General features: G+C 36.0%; 4 protein-coding genes and 1 long non-coding RNA gene across 5 annotated transcripts in view; 4 read left to right on the forward strand and 1 right to left on the reverse strand.

The window, feature by feature from the left end:
- The window catches only part of LOC136822132 (uncharacterized), a 237764-nt gene that overhangs the window by 29377 nt on the left and 187755 nt on the right, over positions 1 to 20632 (forward strand). The gene's annotated exons all lie outside the window — the stretch shown is intronic.
- Positions 1 to 20632, reverse strand: part of LOC136822159 (uncharacterized) — a 40759-nt gene that overhangs the window by 17236 nt on the left and 2891 nt on the right. The window lies entirely within an intron of this gene.
- LOC136822213 (uncharacterized) lies at positions 2493 to 3462 on the forward strand. The gene is made up of 3 exons (XM_067078456.1): positions 2493 to 2594; positions 2751 to 2990; positions 3125 to 3462. Exons 1-3 carry the CDS (start codon positions 2558 to 2560, stop codon positions 3367 to 3369), a joined length of 522 nt encoding a protein of 173 aa, XP_066934557.1. The 5' UTR covers positions 2493 to 2557; the 3' UTR covers positions 3370 to 3462.
- On the forward strand, positions 15376 to 16394 carry LOC136822207 (uncharacterized). Its single transcript, XM_067078450.1, has 3 exons — positions 15376 to 15496; positions 15656 to 15895; positions 16031 to 16394. The coding sequence occupies exons 1-3, from the start codon at positions 15460 to 15462 to the stop codon at positions 16273 to 16275; spliced, it is 522 nt and encodes a 173-aa protein (XP_066934551.1). The 5' UTR covers positions 15376 to 15459; the 3' UTR covers positions 16276 to 16394.
- LOC136822209 (uncharacterized) lies at positions 18902 to 20025 on the forward strand. The gene is made up of 3 exons (XM_067078451.1): positions 18902 to 19004; positions 19262 to 19501; positions 19643 to 20025. The coding sequence occupies exons 1-3, from the start codon at positions 18968 to 18970 to the stop codon at positions 19885 to 19887; spliced, it is 522 nt and encodes a 173-aa protein (XP_066934552.1). The 5' UTR covers positions 18902 to 18967; the 3' UTR covers positions 19888 to 20025.

Below are 20632 nucleotides of genomic sequence, written 5' to 3' on the forward strand. Positions count from 1 at the left end.
GATTTTTTTTGGAAATAAACAATGCTAAGTTTTGGGCATCATCATAAAGAACATTTTCTGTAAAGAAACAATTAAATAAGTTGAAAAAATGGACGGAAATGTGAAAAAAACGACGATTTCCGGCACATTTCCGGTTCTACAGACCGGAAAAAATTTTTTTTCGGCAAACGGTTTTCGACACCTTTTTGGCAGTACTAATGTGCATCTATGTGCAAAAAATCGCAAAAAACTAATGATAAAATCTCGAGAAAATCTCAAAAAACCGCTTTTTTCGGGACATTTCCGGTTCTACCGGCCGGAAAAATTTTTTTTTCGAAAATCGGGCTCCGTCACATTCGAGGGTTTATAGTAATGCACCTTTGTGCAAAAAATCAGAAAAATTGAATGAGCCAATCTCGAGAAAAGTTGGTAACTAACTAACTAACTAACTAACTAACTAACTAACTAACTAACTAACTAACTAACTAACTAACTAACTAAACTAACTAACTAAACTAACTAACTAACTAAAACTACCTACTAACTAACTAACAACTAACTAACTAACTAACTAACTAACTAACTAACTAACTAACTAACTAACTAACTAACTAACTAACTAACTAACTAACTAACTAACTAACTAACTAACTAACTAACTAACGAACACGGGTTAATTTATAGGACCTCCACCCCACCGGGGTAGGTCCAAAAAACAGGCAATTTACCGATACCGGTAGAAAATGAAATACCGTAATCCCGTCGTTTTTTTTTCGTAATACCGATTTACCGGTGGTAAAAAGGCCCAATACCGTCGTACCGTAAAAGTGAACCCCCCCCCCAATAATAAAAGACCCAGATAGAAGAAATAGTCTACTAGTGGTATATAACTTTTAACATTATTCGAAGGAAAAAAAATTCTTTGATATACTCACTTTCTCAAAATATGCTTTCTCTATAATTAGCTCTCTTTATTTACAATGCAAAAGCAAAGCATCTTTTATTAACTATTGGATATGAATTTTTTTTCTTATTATTAATTATAAGGCTTCTTTTTATGTTGTGTGTTTTTTTTTCTTTTCTTATTTTATCTTGCTAAGAAAAAATTATTTTCGCGCGCTAAATAATCCCGAAATCCTGTTTCCCGAACATAATCCGAAATCGGAATTAAAAATGAAAGTCTTAACGACGACCAGCGGGAAAAAAATCGTCGAACCGATTTGAAGAGTCACCGGGGCTGACTAATTAGTGGTCTAAGGCGCTCTCAGAAAGTTGCTTTGGAGGGCCCCTTACTTCCTGCCATCAAAATTATGACTACATATAAACGATCTACATTGACGTGGGTGAGGAGTGAAACAAGTTGGATCAAGGAAAACAATGCTCCAATGATACACATTTTGATAGGTTGATAATCCTTTATCATTAAAAAAATGGTATCAAAATGAAGATGATTTACTGAAATTAGGAACAAAATATAATCCACAGATAATCCTTTCCAAGATGAAACGTTGCGTACTGACAAACACAATTTCCGGTGGTAAATTCTGACAAACTGTCTGAAATAACAATTCGATGCTTTGTGTTCTTTCGATAACACCGCGAGGCTAATCAAATTTCTTTAAATCGATAGTTACACCCATTTATTTTGATAATTTTAGGCTTTTTGTATATTCAAAGGGGTCGTACAACACCACTGTTAATTGTTGGAGTTTAAAAGGTTTTAAAAATAGGGAGTATATGTGTAGGAGGGGTGTAGGGTGTGTAAGAGTGCAATTTTTACACATTGAAATTCGAATGGGGATGAAATAAAAGTCAATTTCCCAATGGGGCTGAAATTTAAGGGTATTAAATACCGGGGACCAATTTATTTGCCAAATTTTCCAGTGGGGCTAAGGTCCCAGCGGATCTGTGAAACAGGGGTATATTGTAACACTTTTTCAATATCTATTAACCGCTATTGGTACATTAGATGATTTAAAACAAATTTATAGATTCGGCATCGTACCTTACCTGTCCCAATAATCGTCCCAGCTGAAAAGGGCCACCATAATAGCCAAAATATATTCAGCAGTGGAACGTCTCCAATTCCCGCAAAGCTAAAAGCTATGCGAGATCTCCTTGATTGAGAATATCACAACTGAGTCAACTATACGCTTTCTTTAGTTTTTAATTTTAACTTTGGAACAGTATAAGCAGGAATGTTGTTGTACGGTGACTTAACGCAGTAAACTCCCATTTTACTTCAATATTCTTGAGCGTATCTCTCCCTCTGCAAGACGCAAGAATCTTTGTAAAACAAACACATTAATGTCTAATTAGCTAATTAAGTGATTAAAAACGAGTAACAACTTTCCAAATATAGTCTTGCAAATACACAGGATGTGATATCTCTGGCACTTCTTCCATCGAAAATGCAAAAAACAAAAAAATATAAAAGAAAAGGGATGGTGTTATATAACCCATTTGGAAAGACACCCCTATATAAGACGTACATTTCGAAGGTGAATTCATCACAAACCTTCAACAACAGCATAAAGAAAAGCAAAAGAAGAAATATTGAATCAAACTTCAAACCATCATGATTAAAATCGCTATTATTGCAGCTCTATTCGCCGGTAAGTCAACCTAAAATCACAAATTTCATTTGGCAAATAAAAAGTATGGCTAAACCTTAACCTACTCTAATGTCAACCTTAGAAGATAAAGCTTGAGGCAATGGCAATTGTAATTAAAACTATGAACTGAGCATATATTTCCCCACTTTCTTACAGTTTCAATGGCATTGGAAGTTCCACAAGCAGCAGAAGGACCACATATTGCCAAAGATGTTGATTGTCCATCATATTTGTGTAATGGAAAACCAGATGGAAATTTCGAATACAGACCATATTCTGGATATGTCAAAAACCAATTCGTTCAATGTGTTGATGGAAAACCTTCATGTCAAGTTTGCTGGCCAAAGAATCTTGAATTCTCTGAAAAATGCAACCAATGTCTATACAGTGCCCATGGTAAGAGAAATGATGTTTTTTCGACATATTGATCTGCAAACTTTGAGGTCATGAAGGCTCCCATAATCATAATCACAGCCTATGTGAACTTACAGGGTATATTACTTAACTTCTACGCACTTCTTTTCTTTCAGATGAATGTGTGTCGACTGTAGCATTCAGCCCTGCTGTCACCTCATTCTGTCCTGACAAATGCCCACACCGTGGACCAAAATTCAGTGGAAACATTGCTGACTCAGACAACAACAAACATTACATTGCATGCTGGGAAGGTGTGACTGTTGGTTGCGTTGATTGTCCAAAAGGATTGTTGTTCAACGAACAATGGAATGCATGTTTATACAACGGAGTACACATCACCAAACCTGGATCCCACTAAATTTATGATTTTTATGATTTTCTCTTCTTTATCTTGTAAATTTTAAAACATTAAAACGAAAAAGAAATCAAACTGCATGAAAAACAAACAAAATGATATTGTTGTTATCCTCTAGACCTCTAAAAACTCAAAATAAACAGTCTCCAACTATTGAATAAATCTTTAGATGAGCTAGTAGGGTACTTTGGATTAATGAACCTTCCTCGGAAAGTATTGAAAGGACACATTATCGCATAACGTTATAGAAACTGTCATTTTCACCAAAATCGTGTTTTGACTGGCTGTTGAGGCCATGCACATTGGGGGACCCTTACAATGCTGTTTTGGAAGTCTGGAAAACCGCATCTACGGCATTATCTTACTTACCTTACTCACCCCCAGGCTCAGCACGATCGTAGTGTCCTGAATGTTGAATTCTTTCTATCCTTAACCCCTCGAAGAATATTAGAACGTGCGAACACTGCACTGGGATCAACTAGAGTATTTTGCCAAATATTTAGAGGTCTAACTGTAGCCATGGTGGGACACTAGTTCCCAGGCTCGAAATTTAAAGTTTTTGAAAAATGAAGATATACTCCAAACTTCAGTATCATAAATTAATTTTAAGTGAAGAGAAGCTATATAGCACGTTTGATGAATAAAAAGTGTCAAGAAAACCCTATCAGCGTCTACTTTGTGTCATTTTCAACCAATTTTCAGGGTTTTTCAAGTGATATAAAATCTCTTAATAGGGGTAAAATTGATCAAGTGAATGATTTCAACTACCTGAGTAGTTTCATTGCATCTACTGAACAAGATATAAATTGCCACCTCGGAAAAGCATGGGCTGCATTAAATAATATGACCAAAATCTGGAAATCAAATTTACCGCAGACAATTTAAAAAGAAATTTCTTTAGAGCCACTATAGAATCGGTTCTTGTCTACGGCTCAATCTCCTGGACATTAACTTCTGCACTGGAAAGAAAGATCGATGGGGCTTATACAAGAATGTTGAGAGTAGCGTTAAACAAATCCTGGATGGATCACGTTACTAATGTCAAGCTTTATGGTAAGATACCTCGCGTTACATCAACAATCCGAGAACAGCGCCTACCTTTTGCTGGCCACTGCTGGCGGAGCTAAAAAAAACTATCCTCAGAGGTAATACTTTGGGAGCCCCTTCATGGAAAAAGACCAAGGGGTAGACCAAACAAAATCTACATCGACCAACTGAGAGATGATGCAGGCTGCTCAAAGGAAGACCTTCCAATTAATGCCATGGGACATTGACAACAGTGGAGAGAACGTCTCATCGCAAGCCGAGCAAGCTTGACCTGTTAAGATAAGGTTTCAGGGTAGGTTTTAGAGGAAAAAAATTAGAATTTGGCATCTGAAAGAAATCAATTTTTCTGACAGGGTCCTTTTATGAGCTCAAGTGACACGTTTCGTCGTCAGAACCCAGCTCCCAGAAATTATTGCTTATGATAGGTGAATCATAAGAAATCTACATTAAGCTGAAGCAGAGACTAAGCGGCGAGTGCAACAGGTTAAAATGCTAGATTAAAGAAAACAATACACGTCTCGATAATCCTTTATCATTAATAAAAGTGGTATCAAAACGAAGATGATCGGCTGAAATTAGAAACAAAATATAATCCACAGATAATCCTTTCCAGGATGAAAGTTGAAACGTTGCGTACTGACAAACACAATTTCCGGTGGTAAATTCTGACAGACTGTTTGAACGAATTGTAGTTCACAAAACACCGATGTAATGTTTTTGTTGGAAACGAAAAGCTTATCACGTTCGAAACAACAAAACATTTTTGATAATTTTTGTAGTTGAATGACTAAGGAGTAAATGTCTGCTCTCGCCTTTACATTTCTTCCGATACTTTATCGGTAACTATCAACAACTATCAGTACATCTATCGATGAGTTCGGTGTCAGACCCAGGGTTGGGGGGGGGTTACTTAGATAAAATGGGTGCCGAGTATGTGCGAGCCATAAGGGTCCCTTTTACATATTCTCGAAAGTCCCTCAAAGGGGGACAAAAACCATTAAAAGTAATTTAGTCTCTGTACGGGCTCCAAAATTATGAAAATCAAAAACAATCTCCCTCAAAGGGTCATAAATTCTTGAAATTTGGACTAAAATTTGAAAATTTTGTCTGAAACTTAGGGGAAATAGTCTTTCCAAGGTTGGCAAACACGTCAAAAAAGTTTTTTAAGGGTCGATTTTCGAACTTTGGCTCGGATATACAAGTAATCTCACGAACCTAGTACCCCACCGGCTGCAGATGTCAGACAGCCGTATCAGCTCAAATAATCGTCCCGTCAGAAAGGGTCATAAAAGCCCTTTTACTTCAATTTTCTTGAGCAAATCTTTTTCTGCAAGACAATCACTTTTGCAAAACAAACACATTAATGTCTAATTAGCTAATTAAGTGATTAAAAACGAGTAACTACATCTAAAAACAGTGCAAAATCACAGGATGTAATATCTCTGGCACTTCTTCCATCGAAAATGCGGAAAACAAGAAAAGGGATGGTTATATAACATATTTGGAAAGACACCCCTATATAAGACGTAGATTTCGAAGGTGAATTCATCACAAACCTTCAACAACAGCATAAAGAAAAGCAAAAGAAGAAATATTGAATCAAACTTCAAACCATCATGATTAAAATCGCTATTATTGCAGCTCTATTCGCCGGTAAGTCAACCTAAAATCACAAATTTCATTTGGCAAATAAAAAGTATGGCTAAACCTTAACCTACTCTAATGTCAACCTTAGAAGATAAAGCTTGAGGCAATGGCAATTGTAATTAAAACTATGAACTGAGCATATATTTCCCCACTTTCTTACAGTTTCAATGGCATTGGAAGTTCCACAAGCAGCAGAAGGACCACATATTGCCAAAGATGTTGATTGTCCATCATATTTGTGTAATGGAAAACCAGATGGAAATTTCGAATACAGACCATATTCTGGATATGTCAAAAACCAATTCGTTCAATGTGTTGATGGAAAACCTTCATGTCAAGTTTGCTGGCCAAAGAATCTTGAATTCTCTGAAAAATGCAACCAATGTACCAAAAGCAAGCCAGCACCACATTCATAGCACCACATTCAACACCACTTTCGCAGCACCACATTCGCACTTTCGTTTTCGCTCCAGCACCACATTCGGCACTTTCGTTTTCGCTCCAGCACCACATTCGGCAATTCCAGCACCACATTCAACTTTCTGCCCAATTTTCATACTGAAGGAGAGTATTCCTATCCTGGAAATTATGATTCCTATCAAGCCTTATCTATTAGCTTCCATTTAAAGCCAAAATGAAGTCTCTATCACCATTTCTCTTCATAGCCTCGCGTTATAAAGACACCTCGGTAGAGTACTGAAAATCTTAATTTTGGTGTTTTGGACTAGAAATTGTACTGAAGGAGAGTATTCCTATCCTGGAAATTATGATTCCTATCAAGCCGTATCTATTAGCTTCCATTTAAAGCCAAAATGAAGTCTCTAACACCATTTCTCTTCATAGCCTTGCGTTATAAAGACACCTCGGTAGAGTACCGAAAGTCTTAATTTTGGTGTTTTGGACTAGAAATTGTACTGAAGGAGAGTATTCCTATCCTGGAAATTATGATTCCTGTCAAGCCGTATCTATTAGCTTCCATTTAAAGCCAAAATGAAGTCTCTATCCACCATTTCTCTTCATAGCCTCGCGTTTTAAAGACACCTCGGTAGAGTACTGAAAATCTTAATTTTGGTGTTTTGGACTAGAAATTGTACTGAAGGAGAGTATTCCTATCCTGGAAATTATGATCCTATCAAGCCGTATCTATTAGCTTCCATTTAAAGCCAAAATGAAGTCTCTAACACCATTTCTCTTCATAGCCTTGCGTTATAAAGACACCTCGGTAGAGTACCGAAAGTCTTAATTTTGGTGTTTTGGACTAGAAATTGTACTGAAGGAGAGTATTCCTATCCTGGAAATTATGATTCCTGTCAAGCCGTATCTATTAGCTTCCATTTAAAGCCAAAATGAAGTCTCTATCCACCATTTCTCTTCATAGCCTCGCGTTTTAAAGACACCTCGGTAGAGTACCGAAAATCTTAATTTTGGTGTTTTGGACTAGAAATTGTACTGAAGGAGAGTATTCCTATCCTGGAAATTATGATTCCTATCAAGCCTTATCTATTAGCTCCCATTTAAAGCCAAAATAAAGTCTCTATCACCATTTCTTTTCATAGCCTGGCGTTATAAAGACACCTCGGTAGAGTACCGAAAATCTTAATTTCGGTGTTTTGGACTAGAAATTGTACTGAAGGAGAGTATTCCTATCCTGGAAATTATGATTCCTATCAAGCCTTATCTATTAGCTTCTATTTAAAGCCAAAATGAAGTCTCTATCACCATTTCCTTTCACAGCCTCACGTTTTAAAGACACCTTGGTAGAGTACCGAAAATCTCAATTTTGGTATTCTGGCCTTTAAATATTACAGAAGAAAAGTATTCTTTTCCTGGAAATTTTGATTCCTATCTAGCTTAAAGGGACATTACAGTAGTAAAATGTAAACATTGCGCGAACCACGTGTCATTAAAGAGAACAATGAAAATCACGTGTCCAAAACAAACTTGTAAAACAATTGGACAATAAAAATTAGCCATATTTGGTTTGATTTTTTATTTTGACATGTGACAATTGTTTTGATTTTGTATCCGCTGCATACACTTTGTTTACAAATTTCGCAAGTACTCTTATGTCCCTTTAATATATTACCTTCCATTTAAAGCCAGAATGAAGTCTATCACCATTTCCCTTCACAGCCTCGCGTTTTAAAGACACCTCGGTAGAGTACCGAAAATGTTTTGCTTTCATTTCAAGATTATGAAATACATAGTCGAATGAATATTCATAATATTCATAAGAAATGGTTTGAGAATTTGCCGTATTTTTTGTCTAAACACTTCATTTTAATGTTACGTGGTAGTGTTAAAATTTCAAAGCCGCCTTACTTTATGGTTATTCGCATATTTTGGATTGTGAGTCGTCTGTGACAACGTTTGGGACCGCTAGTTTTATGATATATTTTATGGTTTATGAGTTAATTCAAAACTAATTTCACAGGTCACGTGACCTTTTATATGACTAAATAAGTACGTAGCCTCGCTAGCAAATCAAGTTAAAAAGTATGTTGACGTTTCTTTTAAAGAAACAATTAAAAAAGCAATTATAAGAGCAATAGCATGGTTGGTGTGTGGTGCACATAGGTGGGCTTCCAAGAGGCCAGTATTCCGTTATATGACCTTTTTCATCTTTGGTATTCGAAAGAAAAATTACCGTTATTCTGCTATTTGAGACGTCTTCCGGTATTGATCTTTACACAGTAATCTACCGGTATATTTTCAAACAAACCGGTACAGTAATTCGGTATCGTTGTTCCAAAAAAGGCGAAAAGAGGGGCTTAAAAACAGCCACTGATAACTCATAAAGATGACATACATTATAATTGATGCCTTCATCAATGACATCATAAAGAAAATGTTTTCACTTTGTTATTTCAAATTTTTTTATTTTATGAGACATTATTATACAAACTAACCTCTTTATCTTTTGACCCGAAATTATTAACCGCCGTCCAATCTTCCCGATTTTTCCCATTGATAAGGAGTCTCTAAGAAAAACAGATTTGAACTCCTAACATTATTAGGACTGTACAAACACGCAGCACACGGCATATTGCTCGAATTCTCGGGTGCAGCAATCGCTAAGTGCACGTGTAGATAATCCCTTGTTCAACAGAGGCCCTGTGTCACAGACCCGCTGGGACCCCCTACTGGCCCCTACCCGCTGGTTTCGATAGGAATTTTTATCCCCACTGTTAGAAAAGGTTCCTCTGGAGCTGTTGAGATAGGCACCCCTATTCAGTTCAGTTCTACAACTGAGGTACACACCAATCCCATATTTAAAGGGGGAGCGAAGTGCAGGTGTACGAAGCAATCAGCTATGCTTCTAATATTAATAGGAGATAAACATCTTTGAATCAGACTAGTTTAACCCTCTCTCTCGAAGCGTTCCTTATGATAAAAGCCTGGTTATACATAGTGCGTGATGCAGGGCCCAGAGTCATTGCAGGCGGAGGACCCTGGTCTCCCCACGTTTATAAAAACAAAAATAAATTTTTAATCCCTAAGCCTAACAGTCTTTCAAGAACCTCTGTTATTGGCAAAATCATTCCAAATTATGGTCGTATTGAAGCAAATAAAAGAGGGTCAAAATTAGATAGTTTTCTCTTCGGCGCCAACCATGGTCCATAGTCACATATGTTTTTTGTCATTCCATTTTTGGGAGCAAAACAGGGGCATCAATTGGAGTCATCAAACAACATCGGTCATTTCTAGTCAGGTACTTAGCAAAATCTCACTAGTCATACTCTACAACCTCTGGCCATTTAGCTTGCACAAAAAAGTTTCCAGCGATTCTTTTCGATATTGCCAGTATTGTCAGATTTAAATGACTTTTTGCCAGAACCTGTTTTTGAGGATTCTTTGACCAAGATTAAGGAATTTCAAGAAAAAATTACCGGCATTTCGTACCCCCATTTTCTTAACCCTCCCCCTCCATTGCTGCGAGAGCAAAGGTATTTTCTTTAGAGTAAACTGAAAACTGAGTCGTCCATAATTTGTATCAGAATCAGGGCTTGTTTGTATATCTTTTTGAGCGTTTTAAGCATGTGAATCCTAAATTTGAACTTATTAATTTCGCTTAGCGAAAGTATTACGATAGCCTTTCTGCGGTGTCCTCGGAAAAAAAATTAGAAAACAAAAGTGCTTGATACGGTGGACGAACTCACTAAATTTAATTTACAAATTACACGATCGTATAACCACGGAAGATTTTCGCGGGTTTTCTTTGAATTACGTTATATATCTTTGTGTCTTTAGCTCCACAGTTTTGATTTTTTCTTTATTTTCTTATAAGCATATACTTTATAAGAATCAAATCAATAACTCTTGATAGACGGTAATATACCTTTCGGTAATTAGTTCTTACAAAGTAAACAAGGGATGGCACACAATATGAGCTTACTTATTTTTCTTATAAGCATATACTTTATAAGAATCAAATCAATAACTCTTGATAGACGGTGATATACCTTTCGGTAATTAGTTGTTCCAAAGTAAACAAAGGAACGGCGCACAATATGAGCTTATTTATTTTTCTTATAAGCATTTACTTTATAAGAATCAAATAAATAACTTTTGATAGATGGTGATATACCTTTGTTTATTAGTTCTTACAAAGTAAACAAGGGATGGCGCACATTGTGAGCATATTTATTATTCTTATAAGCATTTACTTTATAAGAATCAAATCAATAACTCTTGATAGACGGTAATATACCTTTCGGTAATTAGCTCTTACTAAATAAACAAGAGATGGCGCACAATATGAGCATATTCATTTTTCTTATAAAAGCATTTACTTTATAAGAATCAAATAAATAACTTTTGATAGACGGTGATATACCTTTGTTTATTAGTTCTTAGAAATTAAACAACAGTTGTTCTTAAATTGGTCTCTCTTTTTTTAGCGATTTTAAGCCTCGTTGTTCTTGTAAAATTGTTTCATCAAGGCTCGATGTAAAGTAGATTTCAAATTGGCTTCAATCTTTACTTCTTGTTTTTCCTATGTAGTTTAAATTCTAGGCGAAATTTTCGACTTTAAGTCGTCTTGTTTTTTTTGCTTTACTTTTTTAAAAAGAGCTCTGGCCATGTCCATATAGTACATCCCTATCTCACAGACCCGGTGGGAGGTGGGAACGATGGGACCATAACAATACATTGAACAAATCGGGATGCCGAGGTGCCTTTAAAACGTGACGCTAGAAAGGGAAATGATAATAAAGACTTCATTTTTGCTTTAAATAGAAGGTAGTATATAAGGCTTGATAGGAATCATAATTTCCAAAATAGGAATGCTCTACTTCAGTATAATATTTAGTCCAAAGCACCACAATTAAGATTTTCGGTACTCTACCGAGGTGTCTTTAAAACGTGAGGCTGGGAAGGGAAATAATAATAGAGACTTCGTTTTTGCTTTAAATGAAAGGTACTAAATAAGGCTTGATAGGAATCATAAAATCCAGGATAGGAATGCTCTCCTTCAACATAATTTTTAGTCCAAAACACTAGAATTAAGATTTTCCGTACTCTACCGAGGTGACTTTAAAACGTGAGGCTGAGAAGGGAAATGGTGATAAAGACTTCATTTTTGCTTTAAATGGAAGACAATATATAAAGCTTGATAGGAATCATATTTTCCAGTATAGGAATACCCTCCTTCAGTATGATTTTTAGTCTAAAACACCAAAATTAAGATATTCGGCACTCTACCGAGGTGTCTTTAAAACGTGAGGCTGGAAAGGGAAATGGCGATAGAGACTTCATTTTGGCTTGGAATGGAAGGTAATAGATAATGCTTGATAGGAATCATAATTTCTAGTATAGGAATACTCTCCTTCAGTATGATTTTTAGTCCAAAACACCAATATTAAGATATTCGGCACTCTACCGAGGTGTCTTTAAAACGTGAGGCTGGAAAGGGAAATGGTGATAGAGACTTCATTTTGGCTTTAAATGGAAGCTAATAGATAAGGCTTGACAGGAATCATAATTTCCAGAATAGGAATACACTCCTTCAGTATGAAAATTGAATCGAAAGTTGAATGTGGTGCTGGAATTTCCGAATGTGGTGCTGGAGCGAAAACGAAAGTGCCGAATGTGGTGCTGCGAAAGTGGTGTTGAATGTGGTGCCACGAATGTGGTGCTGGCTTGCTTTTGGTAACCAATGTCTATACAGTGTCCATGGTAAGAGAAATGATGTTTTTTCGACATATTGATCTGCAAACTTTGAGGTCATGAAGGCTCCCATAATCATAATCACAGCCTATGTGAACTTACAGGGTATATTACTTAACTTTTACGCACTTCTTTTCTTTCAGATGAATGTGTGTCGACTGTAGCATTCAGCCCTGCTGTCACCTCATTCTGTCCTGACAAATGCCCACACCGTGGACCAAAATTCAGTGGAAACATTGCTGACTCAGACAACAACAAACATTACATTGCATGCTGGGAAGGTGTGACTGTTGGTTGCGTTGATTGTCCAAAAGGATTGTTGTTCAACGAACAATGGAATGCATGTTTATACAACGGAGTACACATCACCAAACCTGGATCCCACTAAATTTATGATTTTTATGATTTTCTCTTCTTTATCTTGTAAATTTTAAAACATTAAAACGAAAAAGAAATCAAACTGCATAAAAAACAAACAAAATGATATTGTTGTTATCCTCAAGACCTCTAAAAACTCAAAATAAACAGTCTCCAACTATTGAAAAAATCTTCAGATGAGCTAGTAGGGTACTTTGGATTAATGAACCTTCCTCGGAAAGTATTGAAAGGACACATTATCGCATAACGTTATAGAAACTGTCATTTTCACCAAAATCGTGTTTTGACTGGCTGTCGAGGCCATGCACATTGGGGGACCCTTACAATGCTGTTTTGGAAGTCTGGAAAACCGCATCTACGGCATTATCTTACTTACCTTACTCACCCCCAGGCCCTGCACGATCGTAGTGTCCTGAATGTTGAATTCTTTCTATCCTTAACCCCTCGAAGAATATTAGAACGTTCGAACACTGCACTGGGATCAACTAGAGTATTTTGCCAAATATTTAGAGGTCTAACTGTAGCCATGGTGGGACACTAGTTTCCAGGCTCGAAATTTAAAGTTTTTGAAAAATGAAGATATACTCCAAACTTCAGTATCATAAATTAATTTTAAGTGAAGAGAAGCTATATAGCACGTTTGATGAATAAAAAGTGTCAAGAAAACCCTATCAGCGTCTACTTTGTGTCATTTTCAACCAATTTTCAGGGTTTTTCAAGTGATATAAAATCTCTTAATAGGGGTAAAATTGATCAAGTGAATGATTTCAACTACCTGAGTAGTTTCATTGCATCTACTGAACAAGATATAAATTGCCACCTCGGAAAAGCATGGGCTGCATTGAATAATATGACCAAAATCTGGAAATCAACTTTACCGCAGACAATTTGAAAAGAAATTTCTTTAGAGCCACTATAGAATCGGTTCTTGTCTACGGCTCAATCTCCTGGACATTAACTTCTGCACTGGAAAGAAAGATCGATATGGGGCTTATACAAGAATGTTGAGAGAGCATAACGATAAAATTCATCTGCGATACTGGACGTTTTGCGGGACCGTTATTCTAGTCTTATGCTCCAAGTGCTCTCCTAGCTCTTTTTGTTTATTTTTCGTTTTGTTATCAATTATTTTCTGTAGTTAGTTTTTGTTGTTTTTTTCTTTTTATATATATTTTCATTTCTTAGTCATTATTGCTCATTTTGTAAGCTCATTTGGGGTTCCTTCCTCCTGGCGGTATGATCTGGTGGTCGTTTTGCGGGAGGATAGGAACCTTTAGATTTGTACTATTTGTTCGTGTTACTATACTATAGATAAAAAAAAAAAAAAAAAAAAAAGAGTGTTGAGAGTAGCGTTAAACAAATCCTGGATGGATCACGTTACTAATGTCGAGCTTTATGGTAAGATACCTCGCGTTACATCAACAATCCGAGAACAGCGCCTACGTTTTGCTGGCCACTGCTGGCGGAGCTAAAACAAACTATCCTCAGAGGTAATACTTTGGGAGCCCCTTCATGGAAAAAGACCAAGGGGTAGACCAAACAAAATCTACATCGACCAACTGAGAGATGATGCAGGCTGCTCAAAGGAAGACCTTCCAATTAATGCCATGGGACATTGACAACAGAGGAGAGAACGTCTCATCGCAAGCCGAGCAAGCTTGACCTGTTAAGATAAGGTTTCAGGGTAGGTTTTAGGGGGAAAAAATTAGAATTTGGCATCTGAAAAAATCAATTTTTCTGACAGGGTCCTTTTATGAGCTCAAGTGACATGTTTCGTCGTCAGAACCCAGCTCCCAGAGATTATTGCTTATGATAGGTGAATCATAAGAAATCTACATTAAGCTGAAGCAGAGACTAAGCGGCGAGTGCAACAGGTTTAAATGTTAGATTAAAGAAAACAATACACGTCTCGATAATCCTTTATCATTAATAAAAGTGGTATCAAAACGAAGATGATTGGCTGAAATTAGAAACAAAATATAATCCACAGATAATCCTTTCCAGGATGAAAGTTGAAACGTTGCGCACTGACAAACACAATTTCCGGTGGTAAATTCGGACAGACTGTTTGAACGAATTGTAGTTCACAAAACACTGATGTAATGTTTTTGTTGTAAACGAAAAGCTTATCACGTTCGAAATACTTAGATAAAATGGGTGCCGAGTATGTGCGAGCCATAAGGGTCCCTTTTACACATTCTTGAAAGTCCCTCAAAGGGGTACAAAGTAATTTAGTCTCTGTACGGGTTCCAAAATTATGAAAATCAAAAATAATCCCCTCAAAGGGTCATAAATTCTTGAAATTTGGACTAAAATTTGAATATTTTGTCTTAAACTTAGGAAAAATAGTCTTTCCAAGGGAGGCAAAGACGTCAAAAAAGTTTTCTAAGGGTCGATTTTCGAACTTTGGCTCGAAAATACACGTAATCTCACAAACCTAGTACCCCCCTCCCCCGGCTGCAGGTGTCAGACAGCCGTATCAGCTCAAATAATCGTCCCGTCAGAAAGGGTCATAAAAGCCCTTTTACTTCAATTTTCTTGAGCAAATCTTTTTCTCGGGCTTTTTCTGCAAGACAATCACTTTTGCAAAACAAACACATTAATGTCTAATTAGCTATTTAAGTGATTAAAAACGAGTAACTATTTCTAAAAATAGTGCAAAATCACAGGATGTAATATCTCTGGCACTTCTTCCATCGAAAATGCGCAAAACAAGACAAGGGATGGTTATATAACCCATTTGGAAAGACACCCTATATAAGACGTAGATTTTGACAGCAGATTATCACAAACCTTCAACAACAGCATAAAGAAAAGCAAAAGAAGAAATATTTGATCAAACTTCAAATCATAATGATGAAAATCGCTATCATTGCAGCTCTACTCGCCGGTAAGTCAAACAGCAATCACAAATTGATTTTATTAAGTAAATCTTAGATAAAACTTAAATTACTCTAACGTAAAACTTAGAAAATGAAAAGCTCTTTTCAGAAAGCAAACAAATTTTTGAGCACTTGTAATAAAAAATCTTTTCTCCACTTTCTTACAGTTTCAATGGCATTGGAAGTTCCACAAGCAGCAGAAGGACCACACATCGCCAAAGATGTTGATTGTCCATCATATTTGTGTAATGGAAAACCCGATGGAAATTTCGAATACAGACCATATTCTGGATATGTCAAAAACCAATTCGTTCAATGTGTTGATGGAAAACCTTCATGTCAAGTTTGCTGGCCAAAGAATCTCGAATTCTCTGAAAGATGCAACCAATGTCTTTACAGTGCTCATGGTAAGGAAAATACTTTTATTTTGAAACAGCAATCTGAAAGACTTGAAAATATGATTCTATGATTTCAAACCCATGCAAACTTACAAGTATTCTGAACCTTGCCATAATTAACTTATATTCCTTTTTTTCTTTCAGATGAATGTGTGTCGACTGTAGCATTCAGCCCTGCTGTCACCTCATTCTGTCCTGACAAATGCCCACACCGTGGACCAAAATTCAGTGGAAACATTGCTGACTCAGACAACAACAAACATTACATTGCATGCTGGGAAGGTGTGACTGTTGGTTGTGTTGATTGTCCAAAAGGATTGTTGTTCAACGAACAATGGAATGCATGTTTATACAACGGAGTACACATCACCAAACCTGGATCCCACTAAATTGAAATCCATTTACCAATCTCACAAATTATTATCAATTTTTTTAATCTTTTTTAATTCTTGTAAATTTTTGTTTGATATTTTCACAAAAAAGACACCGAATACACTTTAAAAACCCTTTCTGGTATCTTTTTACTTCTCCTACACTTATCTCCCCTACACTGAACACAAACAATGTATCACCAAACATGGTTCATATTGAATTTCATATCTTTTAAAACTGTCATAAACGACACATTAAGATTCGATGCGTTTACTTGATGAAACTCGGATTCCAATTGAAAATTGAATTAGGGAGCATCAACTGTAGCTACCGTTTCTTTGGCCACATCAAAAGTTTTTTTGAGAACATTTTCTTTTTTCTAATTTTCTGATATAAATTACTGATATTTCATTCTATTTCCTCTAAAAATAAAGCTCGTTTTGGGTCCATTTTCACGTCATCTTGAACATAAATTTCAGTCAAAAATAACTTTTTCGTAATATTATTTTCAAAACAAAAAGGAATTTAATACTCCTGCTAATGTGATCCAATGGCAAAAACTTTCACTCTACTGGGCAAATCATTACATCGGAAACTTGTGGTTGAAAAAGAGAAACATGACTGACTCAAAATATTCCGATTTTCGCATGGCCAAGTAGCTTTTTTCATCAGAAATTATTATGCCACATATAAATGAAAATAACAGTTATCCAATAGAATTCACTCCTTTTACCTTTTATTTTCAAGGGTTCCATGATTTTAAGCATCCGTTTCCAGATATTTCCGGAAAATCAGTCATTGGTCCATTTGGTAAACTCAAAGAAATTGGTCGGATAATGTTAACTATATAAATGAAGCAGTTTTATTGTAAATTTAGAAATTCAGCAAATGTATCCCTCAAATGTAATGATATTGAAAAAAAGGCAGACTTATGTCAAAACCTTACAGATAACAACAGATAAACTCTGATGCATCAGGTTCCTGTAGATTTTTGAATTTTGTTAACCATTTTCAGGGAAATTTTGAGAATCTCGAACCCCAAGCATAAAAGGGGAACCTCTGCGATCCACCCTTTGAAGAAAAGATCTAGCTGAACATATTAAATTCAAATTCTGTTTGAATTCGCTCTCAACTCACCAGTCTATACCGGTTTAACAGTTTTTTCAATGTAATTTTTATTACTCATTTTTAGCCATATGGCAAAGATAAACGACAATTAGACTGGGTAATAAACTTTTCACTTTACTGAAATGAAGTTCTCATTGTTCCTAGAGATTCTATCGATGATTACCAATTACACCCCCTGTGTCAGATAGCCGCTGGAACCCCAGCTCACTGGAAAATTTGGCCAAAATCTCGTCCCCGGTACTAAAAATACCCCAAAATTTCAGCCACACTGGGAAATTGACTTTGATTACATCCCCATTGAAATTTCATTGAAAGAAATTGCACACCAAAACAAACCGCATTGGATTTTCAAAGCTTGGAACAATAGAATCACTATCACCATTGGGATAACGGTGGAAAATTTTATCTCCCCGCCGTGGGGAAAAAATTTATCGGGGCTGTGAGCCAGAGGTGGTCACTTAAGTTGAAAACATGCCCAAAAACTCAGTCAAATTTCAAAGACATATTTCATACCGCATTTCACACAATTACAATCAAACTTGTCAAAAGATCATGTGATTAATCATCAATTTCATGCACGTTCAATATCCAAATAAAAATGAGAATTTAATTAAGTCTACCGGTTCGCTTCCCATTGAACACCAAACAGAGGATTTCCGTAAATCGAGCTTAATGTGAAAATACCTGAGGTTTGCAGACGCGTAGTGAATTACTTCTTATGTAAGGCTTTTTGTTAATTTTGTCTGGAGAAATGTTTTGGAATTTGAGTGAGGACGTGAGGACACCCCTGTGTCATACATAGACTCGGTGAGGGACTCCTGAATAGAAAATTCAGCAAAAAATCATCATGGCGGGCAAAATATTTCAAAAACTTTTCCCAATTGGCAAACTCAATATTGAAGAACAAATAGAATAAATTTCCATCAAAAGATATCATTACTGACCTTTTTTAAGCTGAAATCAATATATTTAAATTCTCATTAAAATTCTAACCAAATTCATTTTGTGATTGAGGGTGGGGCACTGATACGAGGTCGATTTGAAGAGCCTTGCAAACCATGACGGATGAACGCTGGTGTATAGAATGGTATTTATAAGAATAGTCATGATGAAGTTTGGCCAAAAAATCAAGAATATGCAAAAAATACCACCATCATGGAATTTCGTAGCTGAATTTAAAAATGCGAATATTTAGAGCATTTTACTGGTAAATTGCCAAATTATCCCCCGGCAATGCTAAAAGTTCCACAAAAATGCCAAATTTCTGCTCCGAGTATTATTTGGGTCACAAAAGAACGGATATTACACAGGAAAAATGTAAGGGAGTTGCAATGAAACGTTGGTCGGAAGGCTAATCAAACTGTCAACCACCTCAAGCATAAAACTTGATAAACAAGTTAATTACTTTAATTTTTATTGAAATATAATTTTTGGAATTCGGAAATTACAGGAGAAAGTTAACGATCTTGTTTTGGTGTATTTCTTACATAACGCCACCATATAAAATGTGGAAGATCTGAACAACCGAACATCATTCACAATCATTCAATTGGTGAAGAAAAATCACAACATTCATTCAAAATGATGAAATTCACAGTTCTTGCAACTTTGTTGGCCGGTAAGTCCAATTATGTTATACTTTGAAAGCTCTTTGAAAGTCTTCACAATTGAGCCTGGTCTTTGCAATTTGTCTCTTTGATTTTACAAATCAGAAGTATCCTAGATGTTCACTTTCAAATTATTCCTGAATGTGAACAATTAGTTTTATTCGGTTCACGTATTGAAAGATACGAAATAAAGCAGACTATCGAGTAGGTAGGGGGTTCTTTAAAAGAAGATAGTGTCAGCCAGCTCATTTTTTTCATTCTTTTTTAGTCTCAATGGCATTGGAAGTTCCACAAGCAGCAGAAGGACCACATATTGCCAAAGATGTTGATTGTCCATCATATTTGTGTAATGGAAAACCCGATGGAAATTTCGAATACAGACCATATTCTGGATATGTCAAAAACCAATTCGTTCAATGTGTTGATGGAAAACCTTCATGTCAAGTTTGCTGGCCAAAGAATCTTGAATTCTCTGAAAGATGCAACCAATGTCTTTACAGTGCTCATGGTAAGGAAAATGCTTTTATTTTAAAATAGCGATCTGAAAAACTTTAAAAAACCTGAAGACCTATATGATTTCAAACCCATGCGAACTTACAAGTATTCTGAACCTTATTCTAATTAACTTATATTCCTTCCTTTCTTTCAGATGAATGTGTGTCGACTGTTACATTCAGCCCTGCTGTCACCTCATTCTGTCCTGACAAATGCCCACACCGTGGACCAAAATTCAGTGGAAACATTGCTGACTCAGACAACAACAAACATTACATTGCATGCTGGGAAGGTGTGACTGTTGGTTGTGTTGATTGTCCAAAAGGATTGTTGTTCAACGAACAATGGAATGCATGTTTATACAACGGAGTTCATATCACCAAACCTGGATCCCACTAAGTTCGCAACGTGAATGAATATTTTAATTTTGAGGAAAAACGAAATTTCAACTTTTTAAATTTAAATATTTAATGTTCATATTTTGTAATTTTTTAATGTTTTTAAATGAAACTCTTCCAAAGAGATGACTAAATGTGACTCTTTCAAAATCATTTTCATTTCAACTGGTTAGTTTTAAACATGTTGCTACACCACAGGAGCTTTTAGGAAAAGGCGAATAAAGTTTTCATTATTAGATTCCGGTCTTTGACAAGAAGCGCATGTACCAATGAACAGTTTGTTTTTGGGTAATACACGTCGAGCATTGCTGCTGTATAGATGAATAGGCCATGGTCAAGGTCTTCAAAAAGTGATTGCAAAGCACGTTTCATAAACATTGGGTAGAAGTTTTTGACTCTTATTTTGCCTTTTTGAGCTTTCCCAGCAAACTGAGAAGTGTAACCATATAGATGTCTTGTTATAAGAACAAAAAATTACACTGAAATACTCACAAAATGCTGAAAATAAATATCCGACAGCTTCAGAAATTTTCGACGTTATTGTAAAAATTCGTGTGTGAGTATTGGAATACAAAGTGTTTTCCTTGTTGTGTTACAATGACAATCAAATATGAGACGAATATATATGGAATATATGGAGAAGAAGATGTTGAAAAAAGCGACGATAATCTTTCAATTTTACTAACTAAACCCTGAAGGGTGATTGAAACCCCATTTTACTAAATGTCAACACAAGAGCGCGGTGT

The sequence above is a fragment of the Clytia hemisphaerica genome, unplaced genomic scaffold, assembly GCF_902728285.1.
Source record: "Clytia hemisphaerica strain Z4C2 unplaced genomic scaffold, Clytia hemisphaerica genome assembly, whole genome shotgun sequence".
In the NCBI taxonomy this organism is placed as follows: domain Eukaryota; kingdom Metazoa; phylum Cnidaria; class Hydrozoa; order Leptothecata; family Clytiidae; genus Clytia; species Clytia hemisphaerica.

Excerpts from the sequence above, each read along its gene's own strand:
- LOC136822213 (XM_067078456.1), top strand. The coding sequence starts at position 2,558 with ATGATTAAAATCGCTATTATTGCAGCTCTATTCGCCG. Across the intron at positions 2,595-2,750 it reads TATTGCAGCTCTATTCGCCG|TTTCAATGGCATTGGAAGTT; the intron begins GTAAGTCAACCT and ends ACTTTCTTACAG. Across the intron at positions 2,991-3,124 it reads ATGTCTATACAGTGCCCATG|ATGAATGTGTGTCGACTGTA; the intron begins GTAAGAGAAATG and ends CTTTTCTTTCAG.
- LOC136822209 (XM_067078451.1), top strand. The coding sequence starts at position 18,968 with ATGATGAAATTCACAGTTCTTGCAACTTTGTTGGCCG. Across the intron at positions 19,005-19,261 it reads TCTTGCAACTTTGTTGGCCG|TCTCAATGGCATTGGAAGTT; the intron begins GTAAGTCCAATT and ends ATTCTTTTTTAG. Across the intron at positions 19,502-19,642 it reads ATGTCTTTACAGTGCTCATG|ATGAATGTGTGTCGACTGTT; the intron begins GTAAGGAAAATG and ends CCTTTCTTTCAG.
- LOC136822207 (XM_067078450.1), top strand. The coding sequence starts at position 15,460 with ATGATGAAAATCGCTATCATTGCAGCTCTACTCGCCG. Across the intron at positions 15,497-15,655 it reads CATTGCAGCTCTACTCGCCG|TTTCAATGGCATTGGAAGTT; the intron begins GTAAGTCAAACA and ends ACTTTCTTACAG. Across the intron at positions 15,896-16,030 it reads ATGTCTTTACAGTGCTCATG|ATGAATGTGTGTCGACTGTA; the intron begins GTAAGGAAAATA and ends TTTTTCTTTCAG.